Source organism: Phyllosticta capitalensis, assembly GCF_038381095.1.
Source record: "Phyllosticta capitalensis strain CBS 128856 chromosome Unknown BKA78scaffold_11, whole genome shotgun sequence".
Classification (NCBI taxonomy): domain Eukaryota; kingdom Fungi; phylum Ascomycota; class Dothideomycetes; order Botryosphaeriales; family Phyllostictaceae; genus Phyllosticta; species Phyllosticta capitalensis.
Window position 1 is genome coordinate 445,604 of NW_027117449.1, and position 20,167 is coordinate 465,770.

At 56.4% G+C, this 20,167-nt stretch overlaps 3 protein-coding genes across 3 annotated transcripts; 2 read left to right on the forward strand and 1 right to left on the reverse strand.

Moving 5' to 3' along the window:
* Positions 1-14,504: 14,504 nt before the first annotated feature.
* On the reverse strand, positions 14,505-15,116 carry BKA78DRAFT_243136 (uncharacterized protein; the record flags this gene model as incomplete). Its single annotated transcript, XM_066883946.1, has 1 exon — positions 14,505-15,116. A coding segment is annotated over one exon (612 nt), but the record flags the coding sequence as incomplete, so codon positions are not given.
* Positions 15,117-15,996: 880 nt separating this feature from the next.
* Positions 15,997-18,264, forward strand: BKA78DRAFT_356449 (copper amine oxidase; the record flags this gene model as incomplete). The annotated part of the gene is made up of 2 exons (XM_066892059.1): positions 15,997-16,269; positions 16,417-18,264. The coding sequence occupies 2 exons, from the start codon at positions 15,997-15,999 to the stop codon at positions 18,262-18,264; spliced, it is 2,121 nt and encodes a 706-aa protein (XP_066739621.1).
* Positions 18,265-19,231: 967 nt separating this feature from the next.
* BKA78DRAFT_39280 (uncharacterized protein) lies at positions 19,232-20,066 on the forward strand. The gene has a single exon (XM_066893111.1). It carries the CDS (start codon positions 19,412-19,414, stop codon positions 19,907-19,909), a length of 498 nt encoding a protein of 165 aa, XP_066739622.1. The 5' UTR covers positions 19,232-19,411; the 3' UTR covers positions 19,910-20,066.
* Positions 20,067-20,167: the final 101 nt, after the last annotated feature.

Sequence of the window (20,167 nt, forward strand, 5' to 3'; positions counted from 1 at the left end):
TGGCGCCTGTCTCCATTGTCGATTCTGCAACGGACGGTTCGAGATTGACATCGCCGCGCGTTGGCGATTCTTGACTGATCTCCACTGGAAGCGAGTCGATTGCAGGACCAGATTCAGGCGCTGGAGAGGATGGTAGAGACACCCGCTTGCCTTTCTTTCCCTTCTTTTTCTTGCTCGGCATGGCCCACTCGTCTTCACCGGCCTCTGCAGGGAACTTCTCTTGACTGCTCGCAAACAGGTCGCCCGGTCTCTCGCTTTCTTGACCAACTGGAGCTGACTCTTCCACCTGAATGTCCTGATCTTGAGTGGATGTAAACGGCTCAGGAATGGGCGAGATTGTGGACTCAGGCTCAGGGGCAGCGAGTGGAGACATTGGAAGCGAAGCTCTTTTCCCCTTTTTGCCCTTCTTGCCCTTTTTCTTGCCACTCGACAGTGCCCACTCATCTTCGCCGGCTTCCTCCGGTTGGGACGGTGCAGCCGGCACTTCTTGCAAAACTTCTTGAGCAGCCAGAGCATGTGCTGCGTTAGGCTCCCCAGCGTCTCCCTCGATTGACTGGCTGACAACAGCAGGCGCTTCTACAGCTCCGAAGTCTTCAGTCTCGATGTCGTGCTCCTTTGAGAGGAAAGGCTCGGCTGCAGGCTCGGCTGTGGACTCGGGATCGATCGAAGTTCCGGGTTCTGTAGGCGTCGAGCTAGGGACCTCGACAGACTTCCCCTTCTTCCCCTTTTTGCTCTTCTTCCTGACAGGAACGGCCCACTCATCATCGCCTGCCTCAAAACCAGCAGCATCTGGGGCAACTGAAGCATCATCGATAATTGGCTGTGTTGGGAAATCCACAGACACAGGAGCGACTGTCGATTGCGACGGCACCTGTTCCTCTGCTTGTTTGTCGAGGGCAGAGTCTTTCACGGGTGCCAAAACTTCGGGCGCTCGCTCACTTTGCACAGGCTCAGGCGCAGGGCTGCCAGGCATAGAAAGTCGTTTTCCCTTCTTCGCCTTCTTGCCCTTCTTCTTGGCGCTAGGCAATGACCACTCGTCTTCCCCTGTTGTCTCTGTGGGCGCCGCAGATGGAATATCGACCTCCCTTGCTTGTTGGGCTATTGACTGCTCAGGAGGATGCTCTGTTGGCGGCTCGGTCTCGGGCGCTGCTGAAGGTCGCTCCGTAAGTTCATCGAATGGTGGTCCCTGCACGGGCTCAACGGAGTCAATGGACTCGCCAACAGGTTCAGGCGGTGGAGAGCTGGGCACAGATACGCGTTTCGCCTTCTTGCCCTTTTTGGACTTCTTGGACACAGGGACAGCCCACTCGTCTTCGCCAGCCTCTTCGGGAGCAGCGGACGCCGTTACCGAGGCATCTTCAACGATTGTCTGCTCTCGAATTTGCTCAGTGGGCGGTGCGGCTGTAGACTCTTGACTGGGTTCGTTGCTGGGCACGGGAACAGGAGCCTCATATTCGAGTTCTTTTTCTTGCGGAGTGCTTGGAATAGAGGTGCGTTTTCCCTTCTTCCCCTTAACCTTCTTGCCCTTCTTCTTGCTGGGCATCGCCCACTCATCCTCGCCCGCCTCTTCAGGCTCGTCGGGCTGGCCAACAGGGATGGGAGGCAATTCTTTGTTGAGGTCAATCTTCCGCCTTGGGGCTGCCTCGCTTTGCTTTTTTTCAGACTCTTGCTCCTTCTCCACATTGGCCTCAGCCAGATCCTCCATGACAACTTCCAGAGGCGCACCGACGCCCAACGCCTCCAGCTGCTCCTTGGCGGCGACAACATCCTGATCGCCTTTGTTTTCTTTCCTCATATCCTCTTCGAGCCCTGCATCTTCCAACACGGGCTCACGAGCGATCGCATCATCATCCCCTCGCTGCGACTCAATCTCGACAGGAACCGGCCGCTCCGCACGCACCAGCACCGGCGAAGCCTGTCCAACTTCAACCGGTGTCGGTTTCTCAGTCGGCGACGTGACTTCAATTTGCACGGCCTGTCCCATTTCGAAAACATCATGGAGGGGCGGCGTGTTGACCCCGCTCTCCAGCATCTCTGGCTCGGGCGTCGAAGTAGCGCCCTCTTCATCGTCGCCTGGCAAAGGCAAAGAACGAGCGGCGACGGGCTCGGGCTTTGATATTGCGCCCTGCTCGTCATCCCCAGGAAGCGGTAAGGAACGGGCGGCAGCGGGTTCGGAAGTTGGCGCCGGAGGCCCAGCCACGTCTTCCAATGATGGTATGAATTCTTCCCTTGCCTTTGGCTCGGCGCGTTTGCGTGCTTTCTGGACAGGCGGCGGGGTTGCGAGAGTGGGCAGAGGTGCCGAAGGTGCGGCAGTGACTTGAGCAACTGAAGAAGAGCGCTTCTTGCCTTTTTTGCCGAGTGTCATTGCAGGAGGGGTGTTGGTGCTATTTGCAGGCGGAGTATCAATCGATCCAGAAGACGGAGTGGATTGTCCGATAGAAGATGGCTCCTGGACGATTGGCTCGGCGAGATAGGTTGACGGGATTGGGATCTTGTTGGGTTTGTCGGACGTGGACTTCTCCATTATTGGCTTCGCGGTCCCAACCTTTACCTCGTCCTCGCCGAGCTCAGGCAACGGCATGTTGGCAACATTGTCCCTCCCCAGCTCCTCGCTTTCATCAAAGTCAGCAAGACCACGCGGACTCGGCCCTCTCTCTGTCGCCGAGAAGATTGATTCCATGACCGCGGAAGTAATGGGAAGTGAAGGCGGCGACGATGGTGGAGACACCGGAAGGGGAAATGAGGAGGCTGGCTCAGTAACGACGTCGTGTTGTGGGGCAACAGGAATCGATCGTTCATTATCATGACCCTCTGCTTTTACATCGTCGACATCGTATCTTGGTGTACCTCGCTCAAGCCCAGCCTCAGGCAATGGTTGCGTTTGCACTTGCGTCGCATAATGAGGCTCTGATGCTTCCTGTGACTTGGCTGCTCGATCTTCGCTTGGAATCGGAGGCTCCTCTGGAATCTGACCAAGACTTGGACCTGGTTCCTCATGGAGCCAAGGTTTGACGAACTGCGGCGGCGCCTCGTCCAAGCCTTCAGACACTCCAGCAGGCTCGAATTGAGGCTGATCCATCTTCCCGTCATCGCGCAAAGCAGGCGAGGCTGTGGCATTTCCAATTTCCTTGATCTCCTCTCGGCTTACCGCAGGCACTGGCTTCGATTCCGGAAAGAACGATTCAGCGGCCTCCTGTTCCTGTCCCTTATGATGATCAGGGGCGGGAGCAGGCGAGGCCGAGCGCGGAGTTGGTGTGTCAATGTCGAGACCAAGCATCTTTTTCTTCTTTTTTGCCTTTCGCTTGTCTTTCTTGGATACTCTAGCAGGCGCAAGCACAGGATTCAGATCGTCCGATTCGTCGTCAGCTGGCGCGGTCGGCTCTGCGAGAGGAGGCGGTTGATCTTTGATTTGCTCCTCTGCCGTTGGGGAACTAGCAGATTTTTGCTGACCACCATGCTCTTGTTCTGCGACCAGAGCCGCCGTCGCTGCTGCAGCGCCTGCTATTCCAGGCCAGTCTACGGAAACGTCACCGGACTTATGGCGGTTCTTGGGGGATTCGAGCTGCTCCTCCGCGGGGCGGTTCGTGTCTGACTCGACGACATCGGGGACGCTTTTGGAAGCAGGCTCAGGCACGGGCGCCGATGCTGGGAAATCATGCTCGTCGTCGGGTTCGAGGTAGGCAGCCAGCTCTGGCGGGACTGGATACCTGGATTGAGGCGGGGTAGTAGAACGAACAGTTAACCCCTCAGGTGGCCCTGACTCTTGCCCGACTCTTGCCTGGACAGCCTCATCGGACGGGATTCCCAGTTCTCGAGGAGCATCGGCCTGCTGCATGTCATTCGAAACCTCGGGCACATGTGGCGAGCGTGTCGGCGGAACTTCATCGCCATGGCGGAGCTGTTCCTGGTCGAGCTCTTCACGCCACAGGTCCCTGTCGACGTCTCTATCGAAGCCAGAATTGCGAGAGATGATTTCCTGTGGGCGTGTCAAAAGTGGCTCCTGTGCCTCATCATTGGCTGGCGTTGGCGTCTCGGAAAGATTGCTGTCGCCAACTTCTAAATCAGTGCTGGCCTCGCTTTTGCCTTTATCCTTGCCCTTCTTTGCCTTGGTCTTGCTGCTCTTGCTTTTTGACTTGGACTTGCCCTTCCCTTTGCCGTCTCTTGCGAGCAGCGCCGGCGGAACCTGGACCTCTCTCGGCACGGTCTCTTCCTCTTTCGTGGGTCGATCTGCTTCAACCAAGCCAGCGGCAACATCGTCCGCCGGGTTCGCTGAGGCGTTGTCGTCGCCACCTTCAAACCATCCTGCCACCGCGTCGGCCGTGTCTCTCTCCCGCCACGCCAAATCCTGCTCTGGATCGCGTTGCGGAGGAGAGGACGACCGAGGCGGTGACACGGTGCCCAGCTTCTTCGCCTTTTTGCCTTTCTTGCTCTTTTTTGACGAGGAGCGGCTAAGCAAACCTCCAAACAGTGATGAGGCCGGAGATGACGTCTTCACAGAGGGAGCCTTCGAGGATGAACGGCTTGAAGAGGCCTTTGCTGACGGTACGGGTTCAGGCGCTGGCTCGGGTGCTACTGCGGCTGTTGTTGTAAGATCTTGATCTTCGTCGTCTTGAACCAAAAAGTCAAAGACGTTCGTCGAAGTCGTCGACGCCGGGGCTGTCGTCTCAGATGGTTCTCGGGTCGTCTCCATCATCTCTGGCTTTACTGCATCATCCGAATCACCACCTTCGCGCCCACCATACGCACTCCTTTTGCTCTGCACACTCGCCTCGCTCCCCCTTCGACTTCCAGGCAAAGCCGGTAAGTCCTCTACTGCTATCTCATCGCCCATCTCACCATGCCCTTCGGCCCAAGCTTCCTCAGTCCATCGGTCCTTGCCCCTGATGCCAACGGGGGAGCTCTTGCTCCGGCCCCTCACGCTCTCGACGAGATAGAGAGGCCGGAACTCCTTGCCCGTCGAGACAACACCGGCAGAGGGTGTTTTCTTGTGCATGCTCTGCATCGAGGAGGCAGGGCGAGGACGGAAAAAAGGATTGGGAATTGCCGTCGGGGAGGGCATGGGCGAAGCTGTGGCATGACGTGATTGGACTGGCGTGACCGCTGTTGTTGGCGATGACGCGGCGACATCATGCTGCCATGGTGATGCTTGTTGAGCGTAGTAGCGCTGCTGCTGCTCTTCAAGTGGCGATGGGGATGATGGCGACAAGACACCACTACCAAAGTGCTGTTGATGCTGATAGTGTTCATCATCCCACTTCCCCAGCATCATGGCAGGAGCTCCACTGTGACTAAGAGGAAGCGATTCTGCTGAGGCAACGGGAGACTGCACACCACTCGCACCAGCACTGCCACTTACGCTCCTAACAGCGCCCATTCTGAAGCGCAGCGGAATCGCAGTGGCGGAAGGTGAGCGCATGCCCGTTGGACTTCCGATAGCCTCCCCATGCTGCTTCAAAGCCCTTGTGTTGATTCCCAGGCATGGAGGCGGACTGGCGGTCCGTTCTTCGTCAACGTCAGTGGGAGACTCTGGTCGACTGGGAGGAAGAGTTGTGAAGATTGGAATGGCCTCATCAAACTCGGGGTCGTTTTCATTGCCCAAAGAAAGCAAGGAAGCGGCCGTGGATGGAGCATGTTGATGGTGAGCAGTCGCAGATACAGGTGGAGGAGGCTGCTGAGCGTGTTGTTCAAGAGAGGTAGGGATGTCGGTGGAAGGGGTGGGCAGAGGAGGGCTGGTCAAGCTTGCAGACGCTGTGGCTGTGGCTTCAGGACCTCTTGCCCGAAGGGATAAAAAAGACTCGGGCTGGGATGATGAAGTGACGGCGATAGGGTCTCGAAATTGATCATCTGCCACCGAGGGAGCTGCTGCGGTGGCGGCTGGTCCGGTCGTCGTGTAAATCTGCTTGCAAGTGCTCAGTATGTCTGGAACAGCCTCATCGATATAGCTCAAAGGAGAAGAAGACCGATGATCCTTGATCTCGTAAATGTGGCCAAAGCCATCCTCCTCGATAGGAAAAGAGCCAGGGAGTGCTGGATACATAGATCCATTCCCAACCGCAGAAAAAGAAGACGCAGAAACACGCGATGGGTTGTTGTCAAATACCTTGTCGTGTTCATGTTTTCGGGAAGAATAGTCCATACCTGAGTCGTCTCTCGCCGTTTTCTCGCGTCTGCTGCTGCGGCGACTGGTGGTACTCACCCCATCGTCATCGGAACCGTACGATGACGGCAGCGTGGAGCTCCGGTGCTTGCGTCTGCGATGCTTTCGTTCCTCGTCGTCGTCGATGCTGCGGTCGTCCTTGGACTCGCGGGATACCACGCTCTCCTTCGAGGACCGGCCAAAAAGCGACGAGAAGAGACTGCTCCTCTTGTCTTTGTCCTTCTCACTGTACTTGGCTGGGCCGGACACGACGGATGAAGCGTCATCATCGCGTTCACCTTCTCTTTTCGACCTGCGTTTGTGTTTGCGGCGCTCTTCGCCGTCTCGCTCGACATCAACTCCAGGATCAGACCTTGGACGTTCGGGTATAGTAGGCTCGATCTCGACTCTTTTCTTGTGCTTGTGCCGACGCCTATCGTCGTCCTCGTCGTCGCGAAACTCGGCCGCAATGACGCCCACATCGTCCTTGTCCACACCCGAAGATCGATGCTTGCGATGCTTGTGCTTGCGGTGACCTTCCTCGTCGTACCTGCCTTCAGAGACAACAGAGCGAGTGTCAGCGTCCCGTGTGCTGTCCGAGCGCTCGCTCTCCCGTCGACGGTGGTGCCTGTGTTTTCTGCGACCTTCTTCATCGAAGGCGCGGTCGTCCGACGTTGTGGATCGCGCCTCGCGCTCCCGAGACCCGCCTTCGCTCTCCTGACGGCTGCCACGACGATACTTCCCGCGCTCTTCTCTGTCGGAGAAAGTGGTGCGTTCGAACTTATCTTCATCTTCTTCTTGCCATGCGGCAAGAGGCACACCAGATTCCTCGGGTTCATCAAAAATGTACTGCCTCTTGCGTCTGGCGTCCTTTTCCGACTCGCGCGAGCTAGTGGAGGCGTCGTCCTTCGGCAAAGGAGCGTTGATGGCATCTGCGTAATCTGAAGTTTGATACGCAGCGGCACTCGAGCCACGCGGGAGAGCAGCGGTGGCAGCTGCAGCAGCATCCATTCCGACGTAGTCGTCAAATGCAACTTCTGTTCGCAACGGGCTGCCTGGGCTAGGACTGCCGTACTTTGACCTTCTTCTTCCCTTCTTACTCGGCTTCTTTGCATCTGCAAGTTCTTCAATGTCGTCAAAGGCCCTGCTGGGAATGTATGGGGCGGTCGAGGTAAAGGTGCCAGAGGGGGTGTGTTCGCCGTCGCTACCATATGTGCCGGAAGGCTGGGTGAAGGGAACATGGGGATCTTCCGTAGGGTAGGGAGGTTGGCGAGGTTCTTGCTCCCTACCACGAGGCTCTTCGGGGTGCTTGTCCTTGTGTCTCGAGCCTGTGATTGCATCGGCCAACACTCCTGCAGCGGCTGCGTATCCGAGCCCCTTCGCAGCATCTGCTGCCGTTTCCAGGCCTGATGCTGACGGAGTCTGAGACCCGCTCGTTGTAGTTGTTGACGGCTGGACGTCTGTGGGTTCACGATCACGCTCCTTGCGCTTCTCTTCACGCTCGCGCTCCTTCTTCTTGCGCTTGTCCTTCTTCGACAGCGGAGCTTCCCACAGGTCCTCAGCTGCTGGCTCCTCAGCTGCTGGCGTCGATGCAACAGATGCAGAGGCACTCTCAGTATCGAGGCCAAAGGACTCCCGGTTCATTTTCTTTTTCTTCTTGCTCTTGGACGTCGAAGTGTCCTCCCAGAGCTCCTCGGGATTCGGTTCGTCCCTTGGCGTTGAAGCGACAGACGAGATGTCATCGCGGCTGATACTGCCACGCTTTGCAGCCTTGTCCTTTTTCCTCTGCTCACGCTTGCTGAGGGGCTTTTCAAAAGCTTGATCTTCAACTTCCTCGACCTTTGGCTGGAGCTCAGGGTCCTTTGCCGCCCTGAGAGATTCGGTGGGCGACGGAAGCTCTTCCACAACGGCTCGCGTATCGCTGAAGGGGTTGGAAGCGACGTCTTCCTCTTGGAATCCCCACGCGCCTGGCATGCCCCTGTCGCTAGCATCGGGCCGCTCATCAGACTCAAGCTCTTCAACAAGCCCAGAAGTCGATTCTCCTGGACTGACGTCAAACGCCGTTGTGAAATCCGACACCGTCTCAAAGAAAGGCGACTGATAAAACTGCCTCCTTTCTTCTGACGGCGAGAGGATCACTGGTGTGCGTTCGGGCGACGTTGCATCAACAATTGGACGGCCATCATCCTCGAAGCGCTGAATTTCCTCAATCGGCGAGTCGTCGTCGGATGATCTGGACTTGGGCTTGCGATCGAGTTCCGGCTTGGGCGGGAGCTCTGCTTCGGCGTAGGAGCGCTCCGGAGACACGCGGTAGGCAGTGCGTTTGCTAGAGGAACCTGGCGAGTCGTGCTCAACAACGATTTCGTCGTGGAGTTGCTGTTCGTGTTGCTCGAGCTCCTTTTGTCTTGTCCACTCCTCCAGAGCATTTTTTCTCAAGTCCTGGTCTGACATGAATTGCTCTCGGACGTTGTCTGGGGTAGGAGCGTCAAAGTAGCGCGTCTCGTCAACTCCCCAAGTCACTCCGGGCCTCTTCGGCTGCTTGTCATCCGCGGGATCGATCTGATGCTCCTCGACAGGCTTGATAGGATCTTGGTGTGCGGGAATCGAAGGCGACGTAGGATGCGAGCGATCACCTCGGATGCTACTGGCTACGCTGACAGGCGGCGTAGGTTCAATGAGGTTGAGCCTGGGAATTCCATTGTACTTGTGTGCCTCGTCTGGATCATGAGTAGCCGTAAAGCTATACTCGGGCGCATATGGCGGCTCAACTGTGACTATCCGAGGAACATTATACGATGTCTCCACGTCAGCATCGGCGTTGGGGCCAAAGTAGTCTCGCGAGATGGAGTTTTTGCGGTCTGAAAGCTCGCTCGGGGAAAAGAATTCGGCCATGCTCTGCTTGCGCCGAGGCTCACTGTACCGCTCCTCAAAATCTTCAAACACCTTTGAACTGGAATCATCGAAAGAGTCGGCTAGAACCTTGGAGGCGGCTTTGCGTGCAATGTCGCTCTCTCGATCGCGTGAGGATGGTCGGGCCTGATCCTTCTTGCGAAAGTAGTCTGGGTCAAAGACTGGTTCTTCGTAAATGTGGTCATCATCAAACTGCACCCTTCCGACGCGCGCACTCTCATCCCGCGGCTCCTTTTCTTGGTCTTCTTTGTGGCGATGAGCAAGACCTGCGGCTACTGCTGCGGCTCCCGCGGCAATGCCTGCTGCTGCTACAGGCTCCTTCCAACTAGAGTATTTTTCTGGCTCCACGATGTTTGCTTCTCGTTGCTCCAGCTGGCGCTCTCTCGACTCCACGTCGTACTCAAACTCCGATGACTTGCGCTCGGCCTCGGCGCGCTCGTGTTCTCGACGCAGGTCCGCTTCAAGAATCTCGCGTTCTAGCCTTTCTCGCTGGCGAGTTGCAGCTTCCGACTGCTGCCTCAGACGCTCAGCTTCCTCCCTTGCAACGCGCTCTGCTTCGGCGGCTCGACGTGCCATGACCTCGCGCTCTCGCTGAATCCGCCGAGTCTCGCGCTCCATTTCGCTTTCTGCATAGGATCTTGCTTCCTGTTCCCGTTGTTCTCTTGCTCGGGCTTGCGCCTCTTCCGCGTCGCGCTTGATGGCAGCCAGTCTCTCGGCCTCTTCGCGTTTCATGGCTTCTCTGACTCTAGCCTCATCTTCAAGGCGACGCAGGCGATCCCGCTCAGCTCTTTCCTCGTCCCTTTTTCTCAAGTCCTTGCGCCTCTGGCGGTCTTCTTTCTCCTCTTGCTCCTTGGTAAGATCAAACCTCACGGAGCTTGGCGAGCTGACTCTCCTCGACGCTGTGGACTGACTCGGAGAGCTTGACCCTGCCTTGGACGATGCATGAGAGTGCGCTGTAGCAATCGCAGCACCAGTTGCCGCAGCTATCCCAGCGATGGTGGCATCACGTTTCCAAGAGCTCGTAGGCGTCGAGGGCTCCTCTCGGCGCGGAGAACTCAAGGGACGTTCTTCAGCGCGAAAGTACTCAGAGGAATTTCGAAAGGTCGGCATAGGCGGTCTGCTGCTCGAGAAGACTGGTGGACCAGAAGGAGCCACGTAAGAGGGCGCGGGTGCCTGGCTGGTATATATCGAATTTGACACAGGCATGATTGGTTGTGGCTGCTGCAGGGGAACGGGCTCAGGACGAGAGGTGATGAGTGGGTGGCCATATGGTGGCTGAGGAGTTGACGGAATCGAAGTGGAGCAGCGAGCAGCGTCGAAGAGGGTAGGGTCCGACGTTGGGACAGGGTAGACAGTTTGCAATGTTGGCACGCTGCTCACACTGTTTCTGTCGTCAATGTGGACGCCATTCTTGAGACTCTCGGTTGAGGTGCGTTTCCGCTTGTCTTTCTCCCTGCCCCAGCGCCAGTCCCATTTGTTTGTGCCAGATGCATCCGAACGAAGGCTCTCAACACTCTTTCGACTCTTGATTGAGTGGGCATAATCTCCAAATGCCAGACCAGTGTCAACACTGGCAGAAGATGATTCTGCGTCTGAAACTTCCTCCCACTCGTCGTCTTCTGAAGACATATCGTAGGCTCCCGGTATGTGCTGTCGCTTTTCCCTGCGCCTGCGATCTTTGCTTTCACGAACAGCGAATACTTCAGGCTCGGGCCGACCTTTACTGTGAGCTTTTTCCTCTCGGCGTCCTTGCACAGCAGCCAGAGCGGCGGCTGTGGCGCCGAGCCCGAGCAATGTCGTGTTCAATTTGTCATCGGAGTTGCGTCTTTTTTTGTGCGATCCTTTACGTCGAAGATCACTGCTACGTCGTCTCAGCTCTGGACTTCCATAAACCAAACCCGAGTCGGTCGATGAAGATGAACCATTGGCAAACGTGAAGAAGCCCTTCTTTTTCTTGGCGTGAGCCTTTTTGCGTTCGTTTGTAGACGTTGCGCTGGAAAACATCCCAAAAACGCCGTTGGAACCTTGAGTTGAGATTCGGTGGGATTGGTTCTCGGCGTAGGACGAGGTCGTAGAGTGGCGAGAACTAAATTGACGAGCGTCTTCTACGCCTAGCGCGGAGCCTGAGCTTCGTGGCTTCTCGACGTAGCTCTTTTTGATGACATACTCACGGCTTGGAGATTTGGAGCGGCTACGGCTCCTCTCCTTGGAACGACCGACCAATGAGGCTCCAAGAGCCGCGCCGGCAGCAGCAGAAAAGAGTCTGCTTTTAGTGTCTCTCGACCTCGACCTCGAGCGATCGTGGTGGTGCACAGTCTTGTAGTCCCTGGTGGTCCTAGAGTAGTGCCGACCGGCACGTGAGTCCCTTGAATTGCTCCTGTGACGAATGACACCACGAGAGGTTACACTCGTGCGGTCTCTCGATCCGCTTCTGCTGCGACGACCGACCGATGATCGAGATGATCGAACTCGCCGGCCAGACTTTGCACTGTGAGTATCATCAAAGTCCTGGTTCTGCCACCAAAGAGCCTTGCCGACTTTGGCCAGTCCATAGCCAGCAAGGCCTTTGGCGACCCAAGAGTTGCTGTTACGTCTTCCATCGTCCTCGGAGGAAGAGTAGTGGTAGCGACTTTCCTTGTCGACGCGGTTGGAGCGGAGAGAGCCATTAGACCGGCGTTTGTGGTGATGGTGATAGTGGTGCTTCCGGGGTGCCATTGACGGGGGTTCTCGAGGATCAAAGCAATCACGACAGACACCAATGTACTCGGTGTACTCTTCCATCTTGCGCACATCCTCGTGGTCCTTCCACCAGTCCACAAACTTGGAGACTGGACCGGTTTGTTTGTGCTGCATGCCCAGAGCGGCATAGCCATGTGCCTGGGATCCGGAATAATTCTGAGATGGTCGAGGCGGCAATGCGGGGGTGTCATCGTGGGATGAATGAAGTTTGTGGAGACCGTATCCCGCCGCCAAGCCAGCTGCACCTGCATAGAGACCTGCTTTGGAGTGGGAGGACTTACCTGGTTTGTTCGATTGAGTGCCAGCATAATCTCCACCTTGCGACATGGAGTAAGACTGCGAATAGCCGGGCTTGCTGGACTGGCTGGCGGCGGGAATGTAGTCTCCACTTGGAGGCATTGAGTACGACTGCGAGTAGCCCGGTTTGACAGACTGAGAGGCATAGGGTTCGCCCGGCTTGCTGGACTGACTAGCTGCGGGAACATAGTCGTCTCCAGGCGGCATCGAGTAGGAGGCCGAGTACTTTCCAGAATGGTTTCCAGACTGAGAAGTGTTATTTTCGGTGTGCTCTTCGAAGCTGCTAGTAACATGGGTGCTTCCACTTTGGTGGTGGCTCGAGTTTCTGCCTAGAGCGTAGCCCAACGCGGCACTTCCAGCGGCAGAAGCTGCAGAGGACATTTTCTGCATCTTCTCCGTTTTGGAGGTCTTGCGCGATGGTTTGGGGCGCTCATCTGGCTCGAAACTGCCAGGCATTGACTCCGGACGAGGAGGCTTTGCCGGAGCACCCTCACCCACATCGACGTCAAAATTTCCAGAGTAAAAATCAGCAGCTGAGCCGTGGCCGGTCTCTTCGGGAGGTTTGGGAACAGCCGATGGAGTTATGAGGTGAGTGTGGGCATTGATCAACATGTCTGGATCTTCGAGGCGCACTCCAGGTTGATACTGTACGGATTCGCCGTGGTCTCCATAGTAGCTAGTGGCCTCACCTAGCGGAGGACGGTACGCGCCGGTATACTGGGCTGGGTTTTGGCCTGGGAACTGGCCCCCAACGTGCGCATCAAGGCCCTCATGGCCTGGAGTTGTAGGCGCAGAGCCCGTCGGAGCTCTGTACGGCAGGTACGTGGTCTGACTGGTGTACGAATCACCGCGTTGAAGTGAGTCGCCACCACGAGACCGGACGGGCTCGTCGACAATGGTGTCGGAAGCCCTGCTGCTCGTGCGGGCGCGCGACTTGTGGGAGCTCTTTTTGGAAGATTCGTCCTTGTCGCGTCGTTCCTTGACATCCTTGGTATCCTTGGTGTCCTTTTTGCCCTTCTTCTTGTGTTCACGTTCAGTGTCGTCGCGGTCTCGCTTGCGGTCACGGCTTGCGGAGCGTTCACGGTGTTTGGAGGAACGCTCAGTGCGCGAGTCGTCGTCGCGACGCTTGTCTGTGCGCGTGGAGCGCGGATCATCTTCGCGATCATCGTAGGCGGCGGTCCGCTCGGACCGGATGTCGTAGTCCATGGTGCTGCGGCGGTCTGGGGCAGTGGCGTACGAAGCAATTGAAGCAGAAGATGGAGGTGGCGGATAGGTGGTACTACGAGAGGACAGAGTCGGCGGATAGTCGCTGCGATCCTCGAGGCGCGTCGGATTGCGCGAAGCATGGGACGAAGCTGTAGAGCCGGTGCGGCGACGCTGGTCTTTGCGTCGACTGTCTTGGGACGAAGTGTCGCTTTTGCCAGTGATTTTGTTCCACATGATGGAGGACTGGCGGGGAAGCAATTTGGTCTATTGAAAGCAAAGCGCCCCAGAGGCCAAAGGTGGGCGGATATTTTTGTCTTGGACGGGTATCAGGCTGGGTCATCAAGTCGTAAATTCATGAGTGATATTGGTACAGAGAGAGAGAGAAGAGTCGCTGAATGAATTGAGAGATGGGATTCGGAGCAGCGGTGACGGCGAGGACTGAGCAAGAGGCCGTCAGGTGTGTTCTCTGGGCTTGCAGGACGAGTGTGTAGCGAGCGCGAATGAGAGATGCAGTCGTTAGCTGAGAGGTGGTGGATGACGCGCACGGACCGAGCTCTTCGGGCGGGATGGGCTACGCCTACAGGATCCAGCCACCCGATTAAACAGGGAACGGCACCTCAGAAACACGTGAAATACTTTTGGATGTTTCTCCCACTAACATCCTAGTGTGAGCTATCATCCGTAGCCGGAACCAAAGCTCCCTCCTACTCCAACTCCAACTCGGTATGCCGACTCTCCATACGATCCCTCGCATCCCTCCGCTGCCCACCCTGTTTGACCGGAACATGTAGCCGCCCAAATCCAGAAACTTGCCCATGCGCGTCATGCCCCAATATACCAATAAACCCTCGACTTTTCATGCACCAAACGCCGAACCGTTCCCATTCGCCTGTCCGTATCCATTCATGCAAATCTTCTAGAATCCTTGTCCGGACATGAGTCGCTGTCGCAATGCTTCTATCTGCATGCGGTCCCCGGGAGCCAATGCTGCAATCTGCTGCGGCGTCATCGACAGCACCTGCTGGATGAGTTGTTGATGCTCATTTGCGGCCGGCTGCGGTGCTTGTTGCGGGGGCTGCTGCATCGGCATTGGAGGTTGCTGGTAGGGGTTGCCCATGGGTGGAGTGGGGACATTCATCGGCCCACGGCTGGGTTGAGGTGGAAAGAATGGCTGTGGCATGGGAGTGCTGGAGGGTGGAGGTTGCTGAGGGATTTGGGGAATGCTGGCCGTGTCGACGACGGAACCGAGAAGCTTTTGGTCGATGAGGCCCAAGAGAAGAAGCGCTTGGAAGATGGCAAACGAGACTTGCGGGGCCTGGCGCAGAAGCTCAGTTGCCTTTGCGGGATCCGTGGTGACCAAGTTCTTCATCTGCGACAGGATATCCAGGAGCTGCGGGGGAGGAAGCGTAGAGAGGGTTTTCGAGATTGCGTCGGCGCAGGTCAAGTCGGGCGGAGGGTCTGCGCCAGGTGGAAGAGGAGGCAAAGCCGCGCTCTGTGCCATGTCCTGACCATTCTGCACTTGCTGAGGTTGCTGCTGAGTGTAGCCGGCGGGCGCATTGTCGCCTGCGCCATTGTCGTTGGAGTAGTCGACTCGGAGCTTGCGACCCATGAGCTCATAGTCGTTGAGGTTGCGCACCGCCGAGGCAGCGTCTTCGGCGTCGGAGAATTCTGCGAAACCGAAGCCCTTGGGCCTGCCGCTATCTTTGTCGTAGACGAGTCTGAAGCTGAGGACCTGGCCGACGCGACTGAGGGTTTCGACGATGAGCTCCTCGCTCACGCCATAGGGTATGTTGCCGATGAAGACGACCCTGCCGCCTTTCTCAGGAGGCATGTTGACGAGATGGCGATCGCGTGAGGCGAGACGAGTGCGCAAAGGGAGTTGAGGGTCGGCGGTATGGGCGCGAGCTTGTTTTGTGTAGCGGACGAGGGGTGGTGTTGTGGAGGAGCTGGCGTGGAGTTGTGAAAGCGGAGTTTGGGAGGTGCAAACCGGGATCTTGGCCTGAGCCATGGCCCATGCTCTACTCAATCTTGACACCAAAAAGTTCGCCCGTCTCCAGCATTTCCGCCAGCCTGCCCTGTGATTGGTCTCGCACCTCTCTCCAGCCGCATTTCATCCCGAAATAGCCATGTTTACACCGTCCAGCTCTCGTCCGCCGTAGACGCCGCCATCACTCAACTCGCTGCTTCGTCCTGACGCCCTGCATTTTGCAAGTCGCCACAAACTCGGCAACCGCATCACATGGCTCTGGACAAGGTAACTGAGACGCAGTCACAGCGAATGGACATTTCTATCGAAGGCCGGCGGTATGGGCGGACGCAGCAGACGCCAGGTTAAGCTTAGATAATCGCGCCCTATGCCGACAAGACTTGTGGTTCTCTGCCGAAAGAGGAATTGCTAGGCACGAACACGCAAGGCAGATGGTGGACGATATAGAAAAAACATCAAACGGTGGACTTGACGCGGTCGGCGAGACGACTTGGACGTCCCGAGATATGCCCAAAACAGCAAGTCCACGCGACAGGAACCCGGACGTCGACCACCATCCCCAGTTCCCCACTTTGCTTATCGCCATCACTTCCATTATTCATTTCGACTCTCCGAGCGCTGTCCGCGCCTGCGAGACTCTGCTATAAAGTATCTTCCTCCTCCTTTGCCGCTTCGGCTTCTTCAGCATCCGTCCGCTTTGCTTTGTTGTTCATTGCCCGCCATGGCCACAGAATCCATCTCGAGCCTCCCGGAGCGCCTCACAAAGCAGCGTCCGCTGCATCCTCTTGCGCCTTTGACCGGCGATGAGATCAAGGCTGCTGCCGCCATCATCAAGAGCGTGTGGCCTGCGGGGACGGACCTACAATTCAAGAACATCACCCTCGAGGAGCCCGCCAAGGCCGAGGTGATTCCCTACTTGGACGCTGAGCACGCTGGCGCTTCTCTTCCCTCATTCCAGCGCAAGGCTTTCATCAACTATTACATTCGCAACACGGTAAGCTACACTTCCATCTAGAGGATAACAAGGGGAATATCATTTCCGAGGCCAATTATCCAATGGGCCATGGAGAATTCGAGTCGTCTTTTCCTTCTGGGTTACTCATGCATGTATCTTTCATGACAGACGCTAACGCTCTCCCAGAACAAATACCACGAAGCTACAGTCAACATCTCATCTCGCTCTGTTGAGAGCAATGTGCGCCTGGGACCCAACCTCCACGCAAACGCCGATGGCGACGAGATTGTCGCCATTGAAAAGATTGCCGTTGAAGACCCCAAGGTCAAGGCGGAGATTGCCAAGCTCCAGCTCCCCGAGGGAGCCGTCGTTGTCTGCGACCCGTGGATCTATGGATCCGACGGCATCAACGACGATGACCGTCTCTTCCAATGCTTCCTCTACATGCGCGACCCCCTAAACCCCAACGAGCTCGACAGCAACCACTACGCACTACCCCTCCCCGTCTCCCCCGTCATCAGCGCCGACACACTGGAAGTGATCCGGATCGACACCCTCCCCACCGGCGCCGACAACACTGTCAAGCCTGTCGGTCCTGTCAAGGTCTACCCCGCAAACGAGTACATTCCCGAGGCCCAGAACCTGCGTACGGATGTCAAGCCACTCCAGGTCGTCCAACCCGAGGGCGCCAGTTTCACCGTTGAACACCAAGGAACCTCGACCGTCATCAACTGGCAAAAGTGGAACTTCCGGGTGGGCTTCAACCAGCGCGAGGGCATGGTTCTCTACGATGTGCGATACGATGGCCGCTCCTTGTTCTACCGCTTGTCGCTGTCCGACATGAACATCCCCTACGCAGACCCGCGCCACCCCTACCACAAGAAGTCTGCCTTTGACCTGGGTGACACGGGTGCTGGCATGATGGCCAACAACCTCAAGCTTGGATGCGACTGCCTGGGAAGTATCTACTATCTCGACTCGATCTTGAGCGATGACAAGGGAAACACCATTGATATGCCCAATGTGGTCTGCATTCACGAGCAGGACGCTGGTATTGGTTGGAAGCACACAAACTACCGCACAGGGCGCGCCGCCGTTGTCCGCCAGCGCGAGTTGGTTTTGCAGTCCATCATCACCGTTGCCAACTATGAGTACATCCTTGCATTCCAGTTCAACCAGGCCGCCGAGCTCATGTACGAGGTGCGCGCTACGGGTATCCTGTCTACCCAGCCCATTGACGAGGGCTTGACTGTTCCTTGGGGTACCGTTGTGCACCCAGGTGTCCTTGCAGCTCACCACCAACACATCTTCTCGCTGCGTATCGACCCTGCGATCGAGGGTCACTCCAACCGTCTCGTCTACTCCGAAGCGCTGCCCATGCCACGCAGCGACTTCAACCCGCACGGCAACGGCTACTACGCCACTGAGACGCCTGTAGCAACCAGCGGTGGACTTGACCTCAACACCGCCAACAACCGTGTCTTCAAGATCCAAAACGCCGCCGTCCGCAACCCCGTCAACGGGCTGCCCGTCGCCTACAAGATCATGGCGCCCGATTTCCAAAAGATGATCTCCGACGAGCAGTCCTTCAACCACCGACGCGCCGAGTTTGCCGACCGCAATATCTACCTCGTCAAGCACAACGCATCGCTGCCGCCGATCAGACAAGACCTCTTCGCCGGTGGTCTGTACACCAACCAATCGCGCGGTGGCACCGGCGTGCGCAGCTGGGCCAACCGCGCGGAGCCGACTCTGGACACGGACATTCTGCTCTTTGTGCAGTTCGGCATCAACCACGTGCCGCGCATCGAGGACTTCCCTGTCATGCCGTGCGAGGTGCTCAAGGTGGCGCTCAAGCCCGTCAACTTCTTCGACCGCAACCCCGCCCTCGACGTGCCGCAGAGCGAGCAGCGCTTCAACCGCAGCACGGCGCTAGCGTCTCAGCACGCGCAGCCGGCCGTTGCAGCCACTGTTGGCAAGGCGGAGCCCGCCGCGGCATGCTGTGCGGCGCCGGCGCCGGGCAGCAAGTTGTAGATGAGGTTGGAGGCAAGTGTGCGTTTGACGCTTCGTTCGCTAGCTTTTCTGGCATAGATCTTTCGTTTCTCTTCTCTCAACCTTTGGGGGCGCATCTGGACTGGTTCTTCTCTCTCCGCCGCACGACCTGGCTCGGTTTACTGGCAGCAGCTGTCGCTTTAGGATCTTTTGAAGCAAGTGATTTGACGAAGGTATGGGAGCGCTTTGGGTATTGGTATGATTGTAGATGGATGGAAGGGATTGGGACAGATGGACAAACCGGACATTCTTGTGGGGGAATCGACTACTTTTGATATGTAGTGTAGCGTAACGTCACGGCATGAGAGCAAAATCAAAAGACTTTTTCCTTCTCCACTCGGTTAGACGGCGAATGTACGGACCTAGTAGTTGTGGTTGAGGAGACCGGCAACAGGGCGTTGTACCTCCTTTCCTTGTCTCTCAACTCATGTCAACCAGGACCGTCGGGCTATCTCAAGCCTGCCTCACCGGTGTCCGGAGAAGCTTTCTCTGGCTGACACTCACAATCCGCGCGAGCCGTGACGATGGCCTGGTCATCATTCTTTCCCTCATCCAACAATCCAGGCGGGAAGAACTTCCACCCCCGAGTACTCTCGCCCAAACACTCTGGATGGTGCTTTGTTCTAGAAGGCATGTACATATGCGCGAGCCATGTACGCTTATGATGGACACTGGTGTGCCTCTCCTTTGACTTCTTCCTCATGGCAGAAGAAGATGACTGACAACTTTTGAACGGCTCAAGAGAAGTGAGGACACAATCAGATAGCATGGGTAAGTCTTCGAACAGGAATACATGGACAGTAGTAGGTAGGTAGATGGACAGACTCTAGTATAGATGGATGGATGTTTCGCCGGCCCTCTCTCTTCTCTCTCTCTCTCTCCACGGGTGGCCTGGCCTGGCTTGGCTGGCATAGCCTGCCAGCGTCCTCTTCTCTCTTCTGTATCTGTGGATGGTCATCTTCTATACGGCTGTATGTATACATCTCAAAAAGGAAGTAGAAGGATGAGAAGAAGAAGTGTGAATCAATCAACCCACCCCATACCGTCATGTCATGCATCCCGCGATCCCATCCCACAACCAATAATAATGAAGCAATGAAGCAGAAAGTCGTATCCATCCAACCGACAAATGCCCGTCTTTGACACCAAGGCGCCGCGCCGCCGCCGCCGCCGCCACACCCATATCGTAGGTAGGTATCGTATCCACTTGCCATCCCCAGCCGTCAACCGAACCAAGCAAAGCAAGCCAACCACACACAGATACATATACACACACGTATTAATTCACTCGCCCCGTCTGTCTGTCTCTGTCTGTCTGTCTGTAGTTCTGTGCAAAGAAAGAGCAAGTATCCACCCACCCACCGCACTCATTCAGCGGCATCCGGGAGTGCAATCCAACCATATCTCATCCAATCCAATCCAATCCAACCCATGTCCAACCCAACCACCCAGCCCAGTGATTGTGTGCAAAAAAAGGGGCAAGAAAAGAAAATGTATAGATTCAAGTGTCAATCATGCCGTTGGCCCGCGCCCCCAATTTTTTGCAAATATGAATTTTTGTAATCCAATCCACCCGGTGTTGTCGCTTTTTTCTCTTTTTTTTTTTGCAACAAAACAAAATAATTGAATCGTGCCCCGTTTGTGGTAAGGGACTACTCCCGCTTTTTCTCTCGCGCGGAAGCCGCAGTCCGTCTGTCTTTTGTTGTCTTTTTGCAAAGAATGGTGTAATGGGTGGGGGGCAGCAGAGGGGGACTTTTGAATATCCAACCAATGTCAAAAGTCCTCGGTACCAATCCAAGTGAGAGCATTCAGAGCTCTCTTGTTGTTTTTGTGCAAAATCCCTATCCATCCCCAACCCCGATCCAAGAGCAATAATCAATATGAA

Bases quoted from the DNA above. Each gene is read 5' to 3' on its own strand.
- BKA78DRAFT_39280 (XM_066893111.1), top strand. From the start codon at position 19,412: ATGCCCGTCTTTGACACCAAGGCGCCGCGCCGCCGCCGCCGCCGCCAC.